Here is a 22,845-nt window from a genome sequence, read left to right as displayed (position 1 = left end):
AATAATAGAGAGCTACTTGCTGTATCTGAAGAGACATTCAGTGTCTGAATGTTTAGTGTGATTTTATCTTTTAAACAGATGAAAGCAGGTAACTAGAATCTGTAAAAAACCAAAAATTCAGTTGACACAATAACATTCTCAGATTTGAGTTTTTTTCCCCAACAAAATGTAAAATTAAAAACAAAACAAGTTAGAGTTGTGCCAGTTTAAATGTTAGATTGCTTCTGTGGTGACGATCACTGTCTAAAAAAACACCAAAAGAAAAATATTTTCACTGAAATGGCAATATACGTTGATCAATCCTTAACCTACACTTTTAGACGGAATAGCCAGATCAAAAATATGGAAGTACATTTAAATCTCTGATTGAAAAGCTGATATATGTCAATAATTCTTTATATTAACACTGGTTTTTAATTGTTTTTTTATAGGGTTGATTTCAGTCTGTTCTGTTAACATCCTCTTATTATGAGTGGCAGCAACTCAGGATAATGGTTGGATCTGATGACTGGCAGAGATTTAATTGTAAGGCACTGTCATTGTTGCCATTGTGAGTTGCTCACTGCCGTCCACTGCAGTGGGGATCCCTCGCACCTCGGTGGACTCAGGCTGAAAGGGATATTAAAAAAAAATAAACTACGTTTGTCGGCTACTAGCAGTAACTTCATGTTTTGAATATGTGAAGGAGTTTTATCATAAAACATTATTTAATGACATTATTGGACTTTTTTAAATTTGTCACTGTCTTCATCAACTCAGAGATTCCAACCAGAAGAACAGATGTGAATTTCAGAGGAGGTTGAAGGTTCAAGACAGTATAAAAACCACTTTGTTGTGACGGTTGTTTACAGGATGTGGAGCACCACAAACACTAACGTTGACACACAAGTTCGGAAACACACATGGCTGCACATACGTGCACTAATTAGGGGCTTCTGTCGGGAATGCTGGGACCTCGGCGTGGGCTTTTTGGGAAGAGTTTTGTATCCTATTGAGTGAAAGTTAGTCATACTTACATTCATCACACAAATAACACACTCACTGTGGCTGTGCTTGCTTCTGGTCATCTGGGTGTGATTAGTGGAGTTAATGCCTCGTGTTAAATAGACTTTCTACTGCGCCTCACCGCAAACACTGACCACAACACACGCATAATTTACACACACACACTCTCTCTTTAAGCCTTTTTCTCTCCTGCACACACTTTTTATCGTTGTATCTGTCAGAAGTCTGATTTATATCTCACGCTCTTTCAAACATCGGAGGGTGTGTGCAGCTGTGCGCGTGCACGAAAACTCTGCACATGTTTCCTCCGTGTGTGTGTGTGTGTGTGTGTGTGTGTGTGTGTGTGTGTGTGTGTGTGTGTGTGTGCTGGTGTCCGTGGCTAATATCAGGTTGTTTTTCTTCAGCAATGATTTCCGAGGACTCAACAGCCATCAGAGCCATGTGGAAGTCCTTTAGTGTGAGTGTTTCTTTCAGTTCTGTGTCTGATGGCTCTCCCGTGTCTGAGGCTCAGACAGATTTCTCCTGGTGATTCCAGGCTTAAAATGTTTAAGACCCAATATTTTTAGTGCTAGAGTGAAATCCAACCAAGTCCCAATCCATCATAAAAATGTTTTTTTGTTCCCCATTTTAAATGCATGTTTTTCTTCTGTTTGGTGAACTGTGTTTTGAAAGTGCAGATGTTTTGTTGGTGCATCAACTGTAAAAGCTGCAGAAAAATGTTGGAAGCCTTGATGTGAGTTTTAGTTTGAAATATTCTTCCACACGTACTGTCAATATCCCCTTCAGTCATAGCTTTCGATTAATAAAATTACCCTGAAGACTAAAAGTCTTGACAAGTGAACAGCAGTCAGCAGAATTTAATGCGCTTGTTTCACAGCATTCACCTCTTCCAATCCTTCAAATCTCCTCCCAGATCCTAATTTTCATATATTTCTTTTCTTTTCTTTTCTTTTCTTTTCTTTTCTTTTCTTTTCTTTTCTTTTCTTTTCTTTTCTTTTCTTTTTTTTCTGCTCCTCCTGGTGTCCCCCTCCCTTGTGCTTCCTCTGTGTCTCACACAGCCAACTTTTCCTCCAGTAACCTTCTGCCAATCCTCCGTTTCTCTTTACTGTAGTCTTTCTCAGCATGTGCAGCTGTTTCACCACAGATATACTCACACACACTTGGAGACCCTACAAAACCTCGCTCTGACCACCGTTTGATAGCCGTACGGCACACAGACTCGTCCAAAGTGCCTTAATTGGGTTTGACAGCAAATATGTCCCATGAAATTGAGTTGGGATGAGTACGTATATGTGTGCATCCGCATGTGAGCACTGAGCAATAATGTGCTGAAGTGGCTTTCGTGGCGTTACTGAGACAGAGAGGGAGTGGAGGAGGCATGCTATGGTAAGGGAGCCAGAGAAAGAAAGAAATAAAGTGTGAAAAAGATTAAGTGTGAGGATGAAGATGTGAGGCCGGCAGGGGGAACATAGCTTATATCTCCTTTGTGAAAATCTGGAGATGTTTAACCAGCCCCCACACTGTCCTCCGCTCTTTGAATGAGGCATCTACAGTTTATCATCGCCATCATTTTCAAGAGCTCTCCTGTCATCTTTACTGGGGTTGGCAGAAATTTGGAGCTTTAGTCTAAATGAAAGACAGAAGGAGTGACGGAGTGACCAGGAGAGGCTGATATGAACAAGCAGCTGCACTAGAAAATAAGAGACTGTGAATTATGTGTGTTTTTGTCTCTTTATTGCACTGTGATCGTGTTTTTGCTGATCAACTATTCATGCAAAGCTCTTTAACACACACTGATCAAGTGCAGTTCAGGTGAAGGATACCTGGTGTGTTTTTAATTGTATTTGAATGCCTTTTGTTTATATCTATTTAATATTAAAAACTGTTTTCTGTCACTTCGTTAACCTGAAGGAGTGTGATTGTTTTAAAAATTGAACTTATAAACCAGCACATAATCCTTTAAAATGAAATCAACATCTCTATAACCTGTTTGATACCTAGCAAAAATAGGAAATACTTGATAGATTTATGGCTGAATCAACATTTTGTTCCAGTGTTCAACTATCACTTTGGGAGAAATACAGATTTTATTGGCTCCATACAGCCACATTTTTTCACTACACTGCACAACAGCGCTTATCATTAGTCTCTCTGAAACCCAGCCTGATACCTCAATGTTTAGGTACATTCATTTTAGGGATGTAATTCTCGGAAATGTGACAAAGAAAAGCCAAAGTTATAAAAGAACTAAAATTAAACATCCCTTCCATAAAAATACACCAGTTCACCGAGCATTACAGATTGTTTTAATAAGGTTTGCTTCACAGTCGTTAATGTGAAAAAACTTTCACTCTGACAGTAGTCTGCAATAAAACAGAGGGATCTCATTAATTCCAATGGAACCAGTCCACTGATGCAGCGTGTGCCAATACAGAGAGCTCCAGCCCAACAACATGGAATCCTTCAGTTCATGAGCCACAGCGACAAAAAAACACTGGCATGGACTGTGCTGGGCAGTGACATTCACGCAAACACACTTCAGTAGGTTGCACTAAAGCGCATCTGTTTTTTGCTTTAATAAAGAAGTTTTTCTAAATGTCTTGTTCTATCGTTTTTCTGGTGCAGACACACGCACGCACACACACGCACATGCAGAATCTTGCCAGCGGTTTATTATTCTGCTGAGCAACAGGTGTTGGTTCGCCTGCTTGCTATAGTCAGTGGAGGAGACAAGCAAGTAAATATAAATGCGAACAATGTAGTTTTCAGGATGTACGAAAATGTTTTATGAGAATAGGAAATGTGTTTTGCGAGACCTCAAAAATCCCTGCAGTGTTTTCTGGTCAGTAACACTGGGTGTAAACAGATGTGAGGAAACTCCACACTGCCAGACAGGCACCTAAAAAAAAAAAACCTGCCGAGGTTTTTGTTTGTTTTTCACACAAATCATTTCCCTATTAAAAAAGTGAAGTGGTCTAACAGTCACAGTCATGCCTGTTCAATGCTTGACCGAAGCCTTGAATTGTGAGTTTACAATCAGTGCATCTTTTTTTTTTTAAATCATGAGGTACTGTCATAGTGCTTGTGAAATTAATTGGTGATTGAATAGTCACAGGTGCCATTTAACAAACGATCGTTCTGCAGAATCGGTCCAAGGTGTGCCCTGCCTCTCACACACAGTTTGGCTAGGAAGATAGAATATAGAATACAAACAAATGACTTTTTTTTTTTTTTTTTAACACGTGACTTGTCTATAACACAACCAGCTGATTTAGACAAACTTGACTAAATGCTGGTTAGATTCCAGGCTGATACCTTTCTGTTTGCACATTCTCCCTGTGCTCATGTGTGGGTTTTTTCATTCACTCTGACTTCCTCCCAGAATCCAAGCATGTTGATAAGTGACTCTAATTTGTGAATGAGAGTGTGTGTGTGGGTTGTTTGTCTCTCTGTGATGAAGTAACAACATGGATATCAGTGCCCTCCTGAAAATGTCAGGTAGGATATCTCCCAAAGCTCTTCTAAAACTTACTAGAACGGAGCCTTTGTAGATGAATGGACAGATATATGTATTATGCATGGCTGTTAATATCTGAAATGTGCATCCAAAAGGATGTGTTAGGCCAAGTATTGATGTTGCAGATTGGCAGAAGTTGAGTCTGCTGGCTTCTCAGTTACGTCGGCTGCTCTGACGTTAGTTTTAAGGTTTTACAGTGTTGAGAAGCGCTTGTGTTGTAAAGTATGGATCTGTAGTTGTATTTGTGACGCCATTAATAACACCTGGTCGGCGCCTGTTGCAGGAGCTTCCTGACGACAGCAGGAAGCTTGAAATGTCAAAAGCAAGCACATGTTTCTCTTTCGGTCTCTGTAGTGATACCATGACACCGTATCCTCTGTTCTTTTCCCCACAGACTCATTGCTAATCTATTCATTAGGGGCTAAACCTTGGCTTTAATGCTCTGCTGCTCTCTTGTTTCTCTCGCCTGTCTCTAAAGCAGCCTAGTTTAGCTGTCGCACCAGCATTATCCCTTTTAACAACTAGCACAGATTACTGCTAAGCCAAGGGTGTCTGCCCCATCAGAACTCATTTAGTCTTAAAGGCATACTCACGCACTATAGAAGCACGCCATGATGTTTGTCTTCAGATTATGTTGCTCTTTGTTTCAAAGATTTAGGCAGCTTTGATTACACCTATCAACATTGATAAACACTCCAAAAACACTGAACGCTCATCAGCAATCTTTAGAACTCCATTGACACTTCATGTCAACTTCCCTGTTCTACTGTAAGTTGATTACCTCCGCAATCACGTCAGTTTGCTGGTTGGTTTGTTGGTTGGTTGGTGGGTTGGTTCTTTTAGCAACATTACGGAAAAAGTTATGGACTGATTGCAGTGAAACTTTGTAGAAAGGTGGGTCTCGGGCTAACTTAGAATCTGTTAAATTTTGGTAATGATCCGGATCACCGTCTGGATCCAGGAATTTTTTTAAAGGATTCTTTATCATTGAGAGATAGGGACTCTTTCACATAGTTGGGCAGGCCCGCCGCACTGCTACGCACACTGCGCGCCGCACGCCACAGCACTCCGCTCCGATCACACCCCCGATCACAATGTTGTTTTATTATATATGGTGTTCTTATTGTTGTTGGTGACTGATTTAACCTGTAGCGGAGGTCTGCGCTCTCTGAGTGCCAAATTCTAGTTTCTAATGTTTTACTATCAGAACCATGTAAAGGACTGCCTGTCTGAAATACAGCATAATTGGGGCAAAACAGATACACACCATGACTTTTATCAGAGGACACTATAATTTGTGGTGAGAGTAAAGAGCATGTTGTGAAGGGTGTGTGAGGAGAAGTCTGTTAGTAGGAGAAAAAGACGATTAGCACAATGCTGTGACAGGAACCACTGACCTAAATCATTAGCAAAACTGATTACATATATTGTTACAACACTTTGAAATGACTTTGATTTAATACAATATTTAAAATTTTGGAAAAGATAAAGATGGTACGAATGTAGTGCTCTTCGGTGCTATAGCATTAGCTTTTAAACAAATGTACTTTATTGGTTAACTTGAATTCTGCTGTCAGCAGTGATAAAACTCTGCTAGATTGGGTAACATGTAGGCAGATGATCTATTTTGGCAATTTCTGAAAGGAACATCAACTCCCCCCCCCACCCCACCCCACCCCCAAAACAAGAAAAAAAATCGAAAGAGAGCAGGACTGAATTGGAAATCTTTTATTAGTCCCACAAGTTTATTGCACGTGACAGTTTGCTCGTTGTCATCTGAGTGAAAGTGTAGCGTGTGTGGTCTGTTTGGAGCAGTGCTGGATGTAGAGTCTGATACCAGCAGGAAGGACGAACCTGCTGTGACGCTCCTTCACACACCTATTTCATCACTCTCCATTTTTACAATATTTTCTTAGCCCCTTTCAACAGGATAAAGGAATTATTCCCAATGTAGGCTTTAGTAGAATCTGAATGGAAGTAATTGTAACGGGATAGCCGCTTCTTCAAGGAAACTTTTGTGATTTGAGAAGAAAGAGATACCTAAAGCAAACAAATAATGGTCTGACTGTTAGCGTCTGCTGAATGACTTGCTTTTAAGAAATAACTCAAACTCAACTTACTTTTGTGATGCCCATCCATCCGTCCATCCATTCATCCATCCCTCCATCCATCCATCCATCCATCCATCCATCCATCCATCCATCCATCCATCCATTTATCCGTCCATCCGTCCATTCGTCCGTCCGTCCATCCGTCTGTCCGTCCATCCATCCATCCATCCATCCATCCATCCATCCATCCATCCATCCATCATCCATCCATCCATCCATCCGTCCGTCCGTCCGTCCATCCGTCCGTCCATCCATACATCCATCCATCCATCCATCCATCCATCCATCCATCCATCCATCTAGCTTCTATCCCGCTCCATCCTGTGTAGGATGGTGGGACGCTGGAACTAATTCCAGCTTACTATTGGCATCAAGTATATCACTTTTGTGATATTCAGAGTCTGAATCACACAAGCTCTAAGCTACTGCTCACATTGTGACTGAGTCTTCAGGACATTTTTTGAAATAAAATGTGCAGTTATTGATCTGATGTTTGAAAGAGGTAGGGGTCTGTGACACAGTGTCTTCTCTTTACTGCTAGTTTCTCATCGGTCCTTTTTTTTCTATTTTTATGTCTTTGTTTTCACAGTTTTGTTATCACATATTATATTTTCTTTTATTTATCTTAGAATGGACCAAATGTTTAATGCAGTCAGCAGCTGGACAGTGGGGGCAATAATAAGCAGCTGTAGTGAGAGAAAATGAGAGGAACGAGGCAAACAAAATCCAAGCTGGACTTGGAGCACTAATCATTTTCACACATATGCTCAGTATTCTTTGCAGTCTGCAGAAATCTGGTGTGACTTGAAGTTTGTTGGTTTTGGAAATGTCAAAGAAAAGGCTTAGTGAGGCAGGCTTTTCTATCCCATTGTTTGAAAAGAGCTTTTGATTCTTTTAAATAACCTGTCTGCACACTTCTTCAAAAGTATGTCACAAGCTTAGGTCTTATTGAACTAAATATAACACAGGTGATCTGGTGACGGCAGTTTTGTTCCTGCGAGACTGATCAACAACTGAGCAAACAACCCTCTGTCCCCACCTCAAAGTGTGGTTTCTGTACAACGATTTGACCAGAAACAGACAATTTGGATCTGTGTTGAATGTTAAGAATGAAAGAGTCCACTTAGTTATCTTCTGTTCTGTGAAATCCCCCAACCCCTAATCTGCAACCTTTAACCTGAGCACTGTTACCCCGACTATACCCCTGCAACCCTCATCAAACGAGAGGCACCAAGGTGTGTGTGTGTGTGTGTGTGTGTGTGTGTGTGTGTGTGTGTGTGTGTGTGTGTGTGTGTGTGTGTGTTGGATAAGCCCCCTTAACGACTGTTAAACCTTCTCTTGAGTGAACTTTATTTAGCTTGAAACAAGATCAGCTCTTCATACAACATCACACACACACACACACACACACACACACACACACACACACACACACACACACACACACACACACACACACACACACATACACATACACAATACAGTACAATACAGTTTTGATGCACTGTACAGTACAATAATGATTCTTATTGAAGGATTTTCAGACAGCCTTTAAATGACTTGTGAATGACATTGTGTAGAAAATTGTAGGGATGACATAACTGGACTTTTCCTGGTTTCACACAGAGCACAGAGTGGTTCATTATGGCTTCATCTGTATTTGTCCTGGTGTAGTCATGAGGTGACATCTGCCTCTGTCACGGTGGTTGAAGCGGCGGTGTTTACTGGTGGTCTTGACTCACTTAAGAGCAGTTAACTGCTCGCACATTCACCCACACTCTCATATATACATGAGCAGATATCTTACCAAGCGACCCAGCCTCCGCCTGTCTGTCGATGTGTCCGTCTGTCTGGTTTTGCAGCCACAAGCACAGTGTGTTACGTCATGTTTCACCCAGAGGATAATTACATTCATAAGAGGTTGTGTGTGAGTGTGTGTGTGTGTGTGTGTGTGTGTGTGTGTGTGTGTGTGTGTGTGTGTGTGTGTGTGTGTGTGTGTGTGTGTGTGTCCCCGAATGATATGTTTTCTCTGGTGAACTAATTTTGTCAGTGACTTTTCATGAATAATATTTAGCTTTCTGACTTAGTGTATGAATGACGGTAGTTTCAAATGAATCATCCAAAATGTGAGGAAAATGATGTGAAACACAGGATTTGTCTGTGAGAGATTAATTCAGCGTCTGTACTTATGTTTGTTTTAATCCTTCCTTTTCCTCTCTTCCAGAGCGACCAGGTCCTGGTTTGGTGTGAAAACCACAGACGCTGTGCTCAGGTAAACACACCGTTAGTGTACTTCTAATAGGATATTACTGTCATCAAGTCATCAGTTTCGGGTTCACCAAAACAATTTTTATAATTCAGTTGGGTATAAAGTTAATGTCGTACCAAATAATGCACTACATGACCTCAGTGAGTCATCTTTGGGCATTTCACCCAGTAAGGGTAATTAATACCTTACAATGGAGTATCCAACCAGCATCATTTGTGAGTAATCACATCCCTTTGCCTAAGAGATCTTTAGCCAGTCGTATCCCTACCCACAGCCCTCTAACTATGCCCCTGGTGTGAGACTTTTAAAGACTTAAAGACTGTTATTGAGATATACCTCGTACCTGTTTGTGCATTTAAACTTTGGACCTGATTTACTTTGGTCCCAAATAACATTAACCAAATTGCATGCTTACCCAAACTTATTGAACGATTTCAGTTTGTCTTTAGTTTTGAAGCGATTGGCTGAATAATAGTATGAGTGGCATTAATGAGCTTCGGGCTTGCATTACTGCTGCCTACTTTCTTGTAGTATCAAGCAAACCCTCAGTAGGTCACGTCTGTCGTTGGCTTTAGTTGTGGGCTCGTCCTTGTTGTTGCTGTACTCATTTTCATTTTCACTGCTTAGGTCAGGTATCTAAACAAACTAGCTCCGACAGTCCTAAGAGAAGCTGAGGAGTTAGAAATGCAAAGACCTGCAGATGGAAGTTCTTCATTTTGTTTGAAAACAGACGGAAAAGTCCGGGTGTAAATTGTAGTTTTACACTTCAAATTGAATTGAATTTGCTTAGTTTCACAGTGAATTATGCTGTAGTGGAAAATGTTACTCAGGCTGTAATAAATGCAAGGTAGCTTTTAAAAAAAAACTTGGTATGAATGTATTTATTAATATAATGTAAGTTCTCTATATGTCAACAATATTGACATATCCCATTCACATGATTTTAAGTTTTGACTCTTGCATATTTCCTTGATTGCTGCTGTTATTGTTGATGCTTTTATACAAACTAAAGGCTAAATGTTCTAACTAAAATAAGTTAATGACCTTGTCTGGATTGCCTTTTTGTTGTCCATCCACTGACGCTCTGCACCATCTCATATGTCTGTATTTACGTTGTGGAAACCTTTCTTAAAACAAATAACACAGTGCTGATTGCAGAATGAAAAAAACCCCCAAGAATCTACGAACATCTGTGATAGATTAATTGTTTACATTTGATTGAATGGGGATGTGGAAGTGGGCCTTTATTTATCTGTTTAAAAATTTATAAAATAATTTTTATGCACAAGTCCAGTAAGTCAGTAGGTCCACCAGGGTCTCAGTGTTGCATTCTCATACAACTTAGTTTGCACATATTTTTATGATTTAAACGTCGTACATGTGGACTTTATATGATATAATACTGTCTAAAAGCTTTTTTAAGCTGTGGGAATGTAGTAATTGTAGCAAAGTTAATCAGAAGTTTGAATACTTGTTTTTTTTACTTGATTAAAAATGCAAACTGAATGAACTGCCAACATATCAAAGTCACATCAACAATAAAAGCAGCCATTGTTTTTTCTTTCAGAACTTTGGCTGCGGTTCGTCACACTGGTCTGAAACTTTTGCATGGAAAGTGTGTTTCTCATTAGCTGGTACATTAAAAGTGTTAATAATGTAGATTAACAGTAAGTGCAAAAAAGCAATTTAGAACACAATTCTGTCTCTTTGTGATTGATTACTAGCCGTCTGCGCCCCTCATTAATTTGAAAACTTCAAATTAACAAAATAGTTTCCTGCTTTCCTAAATCAGTGTGAATATAAAAATAAACATTAAGCTAAGGAAAATAGTATAAGTTCTACACTTACTAAATACTAGAAACATACTAGAAACATAAGTCTTCTTCTCTCGTCACCTTTGTGCAGACTGTAAAAATCCCCACATGGCTTCCATAACAGCACATGTCATGTTTTCAGTTAAAATAATGTCTTCCCCTGGTTCCCCTTCATTCATTCTCCATTCAGAGGACTCTGCTCCTGCTCGTTCACTTAACACTGCCTGCCAGCTCTCTGTGTTGCATGCTGGATGCTAATTCATTGTTTGATGGGAGAGGAGTTGCACTGCATTGTATTTTGAACTTGTTATAACTTCAGAACATGACGGTAAGTCTTTCAAACCATTGATGAGAGAACAAATACTTGCACAGAAGGCAGAACCAAACATGTCTAGGTCTTTATGCAAATTAAGAAATTAACAATTTAGATTCACAAAAAAAAAAAGTACTTTCAGGAAAGCTCATTGTAATGAGTTGATAAAATGAATTATTCGGGGTAAACAGTGTATCCAACAGATGTCTGTTGAATATCTGTCCACCCTAAACTTTTAGACCCTGACCTGAACTTACTCAGCATTAACGACATCTTGAAAGATTCTGTCCAGCTTCTTATTGATGTGTTTTCTGAACTCTCTGTTCCGGTACAAACCTCTAAAAGCTTCAGTCCAGATGGAAGCACACCTGTGTCATATTTGACCTTGTACAACATTTCCAAGTTTTGCTACAAATTCACATGACAGTTGGATAAAGGGAGCAGGTAAAACAGGCACATTGAGAGCTTTTTCCCCTAATCTTTCTAGTGTGTATTTCAGTAGTGTGTGTAGGGTCAGCAGAGGTTAGTGTCAACAGCAGCCAAATGCTCACTCCCTATGAAAACTTCCACCAGCGCTGTCGGTGATACCCCGTCAGATGTCATCTTTCATCTATACTTACCCTCCCACCACCTCAGAGAAAACACTCACACACACTCTTATGACCCCTTCCAAACGATTCCCTATCTGTGCATTTCTTGTTTGTGTTTTTACCTTTTCTGTGCTCCTTTTTTCAATTTCAGCGATTTGAAGAAAAAAAGTAAAATAAAAGTAGTAATTAGATGAATGCTGAGTCGCACTGCGCCTCCCCTGCTGTCCTGCTTGCTGTGAATACTGGTGGTGCACCGTGTTGCTGCAACAGATCCAGCAACAGTAGCTCAGACTGTCTGTGGGAGAACTGACGCTGTATAAACCTCAGCTTTCCTCCCAGGTGGTCTGACGCTGACATGCTCAGTGTCCGTTCGTACCTGTTTGAATTGCAAAGTTATTAATTTTACACTTTTTTTTAAGAGTCTGTTGAAATTGGACACCATCCAGCTTGTGGAAATAACGATGGCAGGCCAACCAAAACAAATTAGAAGGGAAAAACCCATATCTGATTCTTTAGGCATAATTACCAAGCTTAATCAAAATAATGAATTACATTAATGAAGACAGCCCTCTGCTGTTTAATGCCCTCAGGGTGTTTATGTATTTGTTAATGGCTTGTTTGGCAGACGTGTTTTAAATGTTTAAACATAAAGTGCCTTTGAATCAATATAAGCCCTGCAGAGTTTTTCATTTTCACAAGATTGCAAGAATTACCATCTTTTTATTGTGCTCTATTTTGAAGTTATTTATATACTTTAAAAAGTTATAATTAGTCCGTACTTTGCCTTTAAAATGTTTGAGGTAAGATTGCTGTTTGTTGTTTGATAAAACAAGTAAGCAAGTTTACAAAATGCATACAAATTTTCACTTCCTTCTCTATTTGTCCCTTGCAGAATGTAGTGAAGCTTGATTTTAATACCATGTACCATGAAAATGGTTTTCAAGGTAATAAGTAAAATAACTCTGGATACACTCTGGACAGGTCGCCAGTCCAGGCAACCACACACACTCACATTCACACCTAGGATCAGCGGTTAGGAAATCCATACACACACAGGGAGAACATGCAAACTCCACACAGTAACTCCCAGCCAATAGTTAAACCCAGAGCATCTTGCTGTGATTTCTGAGAGCTAACTATTGTTTGAAATTGCAACTAATTTCATACTGTGAGAGTCAATCTGGGCTCTCTGTCACATAAAATATGGTTGCATGAACAATAGCATGGACACATTACAGTTCATCTGTTTGATTAAAACACCTGTCCTATATCTGTAGCGTAGGATAATGTCCAGTATTCTACCAAAGTGGACACATTTCAGATCTTTTCTACACAATCTTCTGGATATAAGGGGGTGAAAGTTAAAGGGGAAGAAAGAAGCAGTGGGTTCTCTGACATGGGTCTCCACACTTTGACTCACAGACCCTTTTCTCACGTGTATGTTTACGTTTACGTTTTATAAACCCCAATTTTTGGGCTCTTAGTGCGGCTAATCTAAGAAAGTGTGAGTTGGTCCAAACCTGCGTTCCACTGCAGGATCTCATAAAGCCTTTTGGCAGTGAAACATGCCCAATAACTTTTGACAGGGATTTTTACAGAACAATTTTGGGACTCATATGAGTTTTCCTTAAGCTCCTTTTCAGGTCCTTGTGCAAACCTGGAGCTGTGCTGATCTCAGTTGTTCTCACTGAGTTTTAAGATGTGTGTAACACATAGTCACTACAGTCACACCCACCCACACCAAAGGGTGAACGGCAAAGCTAAAGGTTGGATTTAATTTCCCTTGTCGTCTATTTCACTTAGGGAGCTTAAAATGTAAAATTCCTTATTCCACAAGGAAAACTATTAGTGCTTCTCAAGTGTGTTTAATCTCATGCACTCGCTTATTTGGTTATCCCACAACAATGAAAACAATTTCATAGCATCATAACACTATTCAGAACAATATCCAGCTTTTTTTTTTTTTTTTTTTGTAGCTTTTTTCTCTGTAGGCAATAGTGTGCCCTAACCTGAGTAAGAAAGAGAATGGAAACAAACTAGACAGCAGGTAAATGTATGCACACCTGTGGAGCTTCATATATGTCTCTCCACGCTCCTTTCTTACATCAAGGCTGAACCCTTCTGTGTTTAAGTTACACAAACATTCACCAGACAGATGTGGGCCTGACACATATGGTTTGTGTCACATCATCAGTGCTCTCTCCTTTCTCTCTTTCTCCCTCTCTCTCATGGAAACACACATGGAAGTTCACAAGAACCTAAACTGCAGCCGGCCTCACACAATCCCTCCATCTGTCCATCTCGTCCTTCTTTTATCTCTTCTTCCCCTTCTTGTACTCTTACCAATCGCACGCACACATGCCTCGTAGATGTAGTAATGTGTACCAGGTGTTTAAGACAGCAGGATGTCCGACAACAAACACTGAAGTAGGATGAAACAAGGGAGCAGAGGTACAGTATCATGTAAATGCGATTCTTCCTGTTATCATAATCTTTTCCTGATTCGTTCCTCAAAATGAAAGAAGTTTACATTTCCTGCAGCATCAAATTGATATTGAATTTGAACATCATATTGTAAGAACCTAAAAAACGAGCACCAACTTTCCCTCTGGGTCAAATTCTGCTTAGTTATTCTGATCTACTTTCCTGGCCTCATGTATGTATAAGCAGATTCTAATAAAGTGAGAGGATTTCTCTTCTTCTCTTCTCATCTCTTTTTACTTTAGTTAATTGTGGTGACAAAAATATAAGAAATGTGCCCCCTACACCCCAGCTCCACACGCCACCTTTCTCAACAGTTGCAGTTCAAGATGGGGTGAATTCACAGTGCCTGTGATATCTTCTTTGCTATTCTATTTCTATCCAGTTTCTTGTGCTGCAGCACAGTGATCATTTTGAGCAAAAGTACGGATGAAATGATCAAAGAGGATACAGTTTGACAAGGGCTTCTGTATCAGTTGTCCTAATTTGCCAATTTAAGACTCTCAGTATCACTCCTAAAGCTCCGAAAACAAATCAATGACTATTGTTTCATTTGCTGAAGCAGCTTCTATAAGCCTGTAAACCTCAAATGAGTCCTTTTGGCCCACAGCTGTCATGTAGTTCAGTATCAGTGTCATTTTATATAACTAACAGGGTGCAACATTTAGTCAAAACATCTAGAGAGAAAAAAATGCACCTAATGCATATTATTTGACGAGCATATTCATTTATTGAACAAATGCTGTTGTGAATAAAACATTGAAAAGTATCACTTTAAAAGAACAACATTACTCGAGTAAGGGCTTTTTAACTTATTGCTTTATCACAATATATCACACAATTATCATTAATTAATCACAGAACTGCAGTCTCTCTGTGTCCTCCTTACGTAGCCTGCTGCAGTCTCTGGCAAAAATGCTGTGTGAACAACTACTATTTCTTTAAACTCTTGTTTGAAGGGGTGAAAGGGGTGCTTCATTATTCTTGGAGTCATTCATTCTGACAGCAACATGAAAAAAGTGATGGCCTGTGCAAGCCTGGTGCCACAGTGCATACCTGTCAGCTAACCTGTAAAATAAACCTGCACGTGTTTATTTTTCAGATACTAAAAGAAGACCTGAATCTATAGAACATTTTGCCCAAACTAAGTGATGTAACTAAACTTAACGAGCAAATCATTCATCACACTGACCCGTACAGGGCTAACAGCTGAGCTACTCTATGTGCCACAGAAACATGGCTATGCGCACATTAAGCGAGGCCCAACCGAGGTCGGCATTCAAAAGCGACTCAAGTTATTAAACTGTGATTCGACCTTTTCTGTAGAATGAGAAATATTTTGAGTTAGCTATTGTCGGACACTAATTTATTAATTTTGAGTAGGTATTTTTTTGTGCCTGTTCAGCATTCTTTTGTAGTGGAGAACACAGAAAGTAAATAGAGGCAAAGCTTGAATGAAGGAGAGAGACACAGAGGGAGAGAGAGAGAAAGAGAGAGAGAGAGTGAGAGAGAGAGGGAGCGAAAGCAATGGCACACATCGTTGATGAAAATGTTAATCACTGACTTATGATATTGCACCAATCTGCCTGCCTGAAGTTTGTGTATCTTTGTGTGTGACTGAGTGTGTGTGTGTGTGTGTGTGTGTTTCAAGCTTCAAGCAAAAAACAACCCTAAATATGACGAAGAAACATCAAAGTTCAGTAGAAATTTATTTTAGCTGATACTAATAGAGGCTTGTGTGTACTGCAAGCTTGCAAGTTTTTACATTTGAAAACTCGTTAAACATAGAAATAGCTTTGCGGAATCGACTTTAAGCCATTTAGTTTGCCAAGTCTAAAAGCTGCACATATGGATTTGAGCTGATACATACCTGCAGCTTATAACAACTGATGACAAGCTGAACACATAAATAAACAGCCTATGCGCTCACATTGCAGCAGCTGAACTGGTGTGTAGAGACTCGGCACATCTGGTGGTTGTCTTTCTTTGTCTTTCACTCTGCCTCTTTCCTTTTCCTCTGGACCTGTTTCACCGGTTGTCTTTCATCTCCTCTCTCCTTTTCAACTGACACTCAGTCCTTTCCCCCCTTCGTCCACTCTGAAACCACATTTCTCCTCCCCTCCCTCTCCCATTTCCTCAACGCCCTCTTGCCGAGTGTAGCTGTCATCCCTCTATTGTGGCAGGTGATGCCATAAAACAGTGGGAGAGAACGGCGGAGGGCCGAGAATCATTGTGTGAATAATTATTACCGAGATATCTGAGAAGCTCCTCTGAAAACTGTGCACACATACAGACACACAGACAGTCATTAATCTCGGCTCTGTTGTTACACTGTATTGCTGCGTTAAACAGTAACATCTCCCACCTCTGACCCAGGCTGTCTCTGCAGCTCGGATCTCACATTCACATAACTCACTGTGTTCCCTTTAGGTCCAGAAATGTCCATTCGTCTCTCAGCTTCTTATCCACAGATATATAGAGCATGTGCTGCAGTGATGGATGCCATTATAGCCGTGTTTGTGAGCACTTCCCTTGTGCCACAATTATTTTCTCCTTAAATCCACTATTACAACTCCCATCTTCTTATCTGTAGATATTTTTAATCTTAATCGACATATCAATTTAATTTCTTACATAAACTACACTAATTAAAGGCTACATTATTACAGGTTGAAGCAGAGGTTGTTCGATTACATGTGAAGCATACTAACTCTTAGACAAGTACTGAGACTGTTGACCTCTGAATTAAATTGGGAATGAGTTTTATACAGCTTAGAATCATTGCTTTCGACCCATATTATGAGTTTTCTATGAAACAAGCTGTTTGTTTTGCAAACTGCTCAATAGAGTCTTGCACTAATGAAGTTTCCATCCAGTCTGTGGAAGTATAAATGAGAAGGTGACATCTGTATAAACTATCAGGTGCATACTGAGGCCTGCATTCAGAAATGTACTAGAAAAAATGGCATATAAAACTTGTTCTCCCAGGTACATTGATTCATTCATCTTCACCCAGTCATTCAATCTATGCTGTGGGAAGCTGGAGTCATACACAGCTGACTGGTTTCAAAAGCAGGGCAGACATGGACAGGTCTGACGTCCATCAAAGTGAGAAACACTCTCATGTACACAGTCACACAAGCAGACCATTGGGTGACAGTCACACATTGACTTAACAAGGATTGCTTTTCTTTATGTTGGTAAACAAGATTTCTCAGAAAAACCTTGTGCTTACCCAATAAGAAAATTAACCCCACAGAGAAATGTCCTGGGCTGCGATCGAACACGGTGTTGGTCACTGTGTCATAACTGTGCAAACCACTTCTCCATCACGACAACACATTACAATATTTTGCTAAACTTAATCTGAATCAGTTACTACTTAGTAGTAAAAATACTACTGAATTATATCTGATAATCCCATCTATGGAGTCAAGCATTGGGTATTTAAAATAGAACAATTTCTTCAGTTACGTCATTTTCAGGCAACATGTACTGAATGTACAAAATACTACACATACATAAATAAATTTGTCACTTTTTAAACAATAATTTAGCATTTTTTTCCACCAAATATTCGTTGTCATTCAAAGCAGTTAGTTTTCGACTGCACATCTTATGGTAGTTCTATCAACTTAATTCAAACACCTCTAGTTTTATACTGACAACTTAATTGCAAGTACGGTTATAGCTGTGTATGCGTGGTTATTTCTAAATTCAAGACACCTCTGGACCACCCAACAATGAACTTCAGTGGGTGTAGACGCTGTGGTGTTTGATGAAAGGCGAATAAATCAGGGAGTGCAGAGGAAGAAGGGGAGGGAAGGTGCTGAAGTGAAACGAGAGAAAAGCAGCACTGACTCCAGAGTGAAAGGTCATTGAGGAGAGCAGAAGCACGAATGATGTGAGAATGAGACAAAAACATCTGAAATAAGGAGAAGAAAAGCAGGGATTGTAGATCAGGAGAGGCAGGGCATAAAATGAAAAGACAGGATTGAGAAAATTTACATTTCGTGAATTGATCAGAGCCAATAAGGGAGGAGTGGAGAGAGATGGAGTGGCTGTGTTTGTGTGTGCGTGTGTGTGCGCGTGCGCGCATGTGTGTGCATGTGCATGTTTGCATGGGAGGTGTTTTGCTGAGATTTTGACAACCTTAAGCTCAGAGCAGCACGTGGTCTGGTGAAGACACCCATGGGAGCTCCATGAAGAAATACATCAAACTTCAGGATTTAGTTTCAAGCATGTGTGTGTGTGTGTGTGTGTGTGTGTGTGTGTGTGTGTGTGTGTGTGTGTGTGTGTGTGTGTGTGTGTGTGTGTGTGTGTGTGTGTGTGTGTGTTGTGTTATCTTTGTGTCCTCTGCTCAGGCTCCTTCTGGAATACATCACCGACTAAACAGAAAAGAAAATGGGAAAATAACTTAAAGTGGTAACTCTGGCCAAAGTTATGTTTTGTGGATGAAAGCTTCGAGGTGACTGTGGTTTGCTTCCTTATGAAGAACGAAAGCTGCGGTTGCTCGGATTAGTTGTGGTTGTAATGCTTTCAAATATGACAAGTTTCCATGGTAAAGGGAAACATCAAAATGTTCATACAATCTTGTAAAATCCGAGACGCATTGCGTCATTACTGTGTGCTCAGACAGAACAGCGAGGATGTTGAAGATGTGAAAAAAGCTTGTTCGTGTTCATAGATAGAGAAGTGTGGTTCGTGCCATATAGCAATAAGTCTGTAATTCACGGCATAGTGTTTGAACATGCTTTTTTCTCTTATCAGTGTTTATTTTCTGTTATTTGTAGTGCTAGATACTTGGTGAGCATTCCACACTATCTGAACAAACAGCACACTCTTTAAGATGAGACACACGCTTATTTTTGCAGTGCAGTCTTCCCGATGCCATTTCTCTGATTCAAGTGATGTTTCCAGAGGGGCTTGAACAGCCTTCTGATCCATCACAGGACTAATACACGGGGAGTATATCAGCCAAATAGATTCGAACAAATCAGAAAAATTCCAGTCATCAGTTTACTGAACACGTACGTCTTTGAATTTTAAAATGCAGACAGAGTGTCTGAGGAAAACGAACCGAGGCCAGAAATAAACCAGGAGTTATATTCTGTGAAGCAATATTTTCAGAGGTCACTGCACTGTCGTGACACCTGATAACATTCTACTGCTCTCACACTCTATGTGATAATAGGAAATTTAGTTTAAAAAAGTTATTTATACTGCTCTACTTATCAACTGTTGAGAGAACTTCTGAAAATGTATTCAGTGAAGAAACTGTGAGTTTCCATGCATACAGAAGCAGAACAAACCACAGCAACTATCTGGAAGTTTAAACGTGTCAAATGCACAAATGGCTGCATATTGCTGTGTGTTGCAGAATTAGATATTCTTGAGTACAACCTTATGTGTTTGATTGACAGCTTCTCTTAATGGCCCTGCATCTTTTTACATTAACATCATATAGTTCTCTTAAATTATGTTGCAGTTCATGGTAGTTCTGTAAGTCATTTCCCAGAGACAGAAACTACAAACATGCAGCTATGTGATAATCTCTCAAACCTGACACCAGTGAAACTCAAAGACAAGGTTTCAGGTGGAGCATCGGTAAAAGTTTTTCTCTCATTACTCGAAACTGTTGTGCTTCACACCAAAGCTTCACTTTATCTTCTGTGGGTGTAGAAAAAAAACAATCTTTATGAATTTATTGACTCAGGAAGGACGGTTTTTTTGGTCATTATCTATGTGGCAAGTTTTCTTAGTTAAATCAAAAATGTATGTTGTCCACACATTTGTCATTCCATAAATGGGCTTTTCCGAAACACGTCTGTCTCGCTGTAGCTTTTTGAAAAAGACGTTTTAATGTGACAAGCCCATTTATATGTGCTAAAAAGATTAGGTATTTTGTGGATTCTGCTCTGTTCCACTGGACTCAGTGTGATGGAATAAAGTAGAGGAATGATTGAAGCCAGGCACACTGGTGAACCGACAGAGACAGACGGACAGAGAGAGCGCGGGGGCAGGGAGGGGGTGAGGTTAAAGGGGGAAACCACAGTTTTTATATGTTGTCTGGTTTTGATTTTGTAAGAGCCATCATTCACCAGTTCACTGAGGTGGCAAACCAGATGAGTTGAGCTAGGGGAGCGTATATTTCTTTTGTGATTTCTATCAGCTTAGATGTTCATTTTCCCTTTTTGAACATCCCAAAGCCATTTGATACATCATTATTAGATATTTCCTTTTAAAATGTATTGATGCTGGTTTTTTTCTCCCTGAATAGTAAAAGTGAACATGGTCATTTACTTTGAATTAGATAAGGAGATTAATTGGTTTTAAATTATTGTGTAATATTGGTAGACTGACTGGATTAGCAATCTAGCAGTTTTTGAGTATATTGAAAAGTGCCACTGACACTGACCCACAAAACATTCAGCTTACACATGCAACACAGTTTGACCTGCATTTGACCAGAGGAGCAAGAAGATAGCATAGAAATTATAGCAGCTTCTAATTGTTCAATTACTTCATTACAAAGTGTTTGAGTATATTTTGATTGACACAGTCATGAACTTTCTTTATAAAACCAAAAATGAAAAATCAAAAACAGTCATTTCTCCAAACTAATGTCAACAAAGACCTTTTGCTTCCAAGTCTGCACAATTTCTTCATCCCTTAGCGTGCCTATTGTCATGAACTGAGTTTATGAGTTTCAAGCTAATGTGATTCTCTGTACAATAACAAAGCTAAGTTTCACTGCTGCAATCTTTGGAATGGCTTCAATTAACGGTTCAGCTCTGAATCTCTTTGTCCCAACTAGGCAACCTCTTTAAAAAAACCTTTACCTTTGAACCTCATGGAGGTTTTTCTTTTACTGACACAAGCTAATTCTACAAAATGTTACCTCTTCAAGATGGCAGTAAAGTACACGGTGTGGTACATTCACCAATTCAGTTCAAAAACAGTAAAACTGTCAGCTACTAGTAAATGGTAATTTGTAAAACATTGACTTTATGTTGGGATTTTGTTTCGTTCTGTTTGTTTATGTGCAGTGCCTTCAGCCATGCAAAGAACTGTGGGAAACGAGGAAGGTGCTTTCTCCGAAATCTTGTGAGGTAAGGCAGAAAGAACATGTTTTCAGTTGTGTGTGTGTGTGTGTGTGTGTGTGTGTGTGTGTGTGTGTGTGTGTGTGTGTGTGTGTGTGTGTGTGTGTGTGTGTGTGTGTGTGTTTGCGTGGCCCCTAATGATTATTTGCAGAGCCAGCTGCAGTTTTTTGTGGGAATAAATTAGTTTTTCACCACAATAGCTGAAGCATGTTCCTGGCTGGATTGGCTGGTTCGGACTATAGGGTAATTTAGTGCTATTAGCTTAAGCATTTGTTCATATTTTGCAGCTCTGTAACCAAATACATAGACACATAAATGTGGACACAAAAATCTACAAACAACAATTAAAGCTTCAGCCCCTTGTCTGCTTTCAAACAGCCAGTAAGAAGCACTTTCTTCTCTGCTGAGTGTTGTTATTCACTTGATGTCAGCTGTGCTGTGTTCCAATAATAATAATAATAATAATAATAAGAGTACCTCCAATGCTTTCAGAAGCAGACAGAGTGCGTGACAAGCCGGGAGTTTTTGGCCTCCCTGAGGTCCTCTCGACAGGGGGACTGCCCTCCTCCTCAGCGAGCCACTGGATTCGCTGCAGCCTGCGTCGAGAGCTGCTCGTCAGACCAGCATTGTCCATCTCCCAGGAAGTGCTGCGCCAATGGCTGTGGACACACTTGCCAGGCACCAGCCAATCTGTATAAAGGTAAAGGCAACTCCCTGACAGCTATTTGGTGTCTGAATCCTTCAGTTTTTGTTTTTTGTTTTATATAAAGAGAGCAAATTCAAAGAGAAAACTAGTGGAGACTGTTTAGTAAAGCAACCTGATTTACAGTCATTATATTGATGAGCAGAGATGCTTTTGCTGCTATTAAGAACTGAATGTGCCTTTTGTACTCAAAAAGAGACTTGTCAAATGTTTGAGACTTCATAGATGTTTAAACATACTCATTGTCTTGTTTGAGAAAGTAAACTTAGTTTATAAAAGCTGTTTTCAGCTGTTGCCTGGCAACATCATTAAATATAATCTAATGTGATAAAAGCCTCTAAATCCTGCAAACGTGAATGCTTCTGGTGTGTCAGACTGTCCCACTGTGGCTAACATTTCTGCCTTTAGTCTATCTAGAGCTCCCAAAAACATGAATCATCTCAGGATTTGGCCACTGCAACAATTTAAGACAATTTCTTTCTTTCAACAGTTGCTTTTTTGTTATTATTATTTGCATGGGTGAACGTCCTTGCAGCTATACCATACATCAAATTTGTCCATTAGTTCATGTTGAACCTCGTAAAGCGAAAATGTCACTTCCAAGTTGGAAGTCAACAAGAGATAGAAACCAAGTCAGTTTCCGCACTGTCAGCAGGAAAATGACGAACAATGCTGTTTTCATTCTTTTAAACCAATAAAATAAGATGATGGTTATAGGGTCAGTATTAGTCACACATGCACATATTTTTTGAATAATAGCCTTGAATTATTGTTAGCAGACTCTAACGAAAAAGACTTAACAAATCTAGAAGTTTTTAATTAAAATTTAACAAACCAGATTTTGCTACATCGAAAAATTCTATTTCTTGTGTAGATTCTCACGTAGGTGCTGAGCGACATCAAATTTTCTTTCTTGAGCAGTTTGACACTTTTCCACTG

General features: G+C 39.7%; 1 protein-coding gene across 1 annotated transcript in view; it reads left to right on the top strand.

The window, feature by feature from the left end:
* anos1b (anosmin 1b) overlaps nucleotides 1–22,845 on the top strand; it is a 49,110-nt gene that overhangs the window by 5,301 nt on the left and 20,964 nt on the right. Inside the window, exons 2-4 of the mRNA XM_030083561.1 lie at nucleotides 8,858–8,905; nucleotides 21,150–21,212; nucleotides 21,696–21,903. Of these exons, the coding sequence (XP_029939421.1) occupies nucleotides 8,858–8,905; nucleotides 21,150–21,212; nucleotides 21,696–21,903 (319 nt within the window). The remainder of the gene's footprint in view (nucleotides 1–8,857; nucleotides 8,906–21,149; nucleotides 21,213–21,695; nucleotides 21,904–22,845) is intronic.

Source organism: Salarias fasciatus, chromosome 23 (genome assembly GCF_902148845.1).
Source record: "Salarias fasciatus chromosome 23, fSalaFa1.1, whole genome shotgun sequence".
Lineage (NCBI taxonomy): Eukaryota > Metazoa > Chordata > Actinopteri > Blenniiformes > Blenniidae > Salarias > Salarias fasciatus.
The sequence above is the reverse complement of the archived record's forward strand: the minus strand, read 5'-3'. Positions and strand labels throughout refer to the sequence as shown.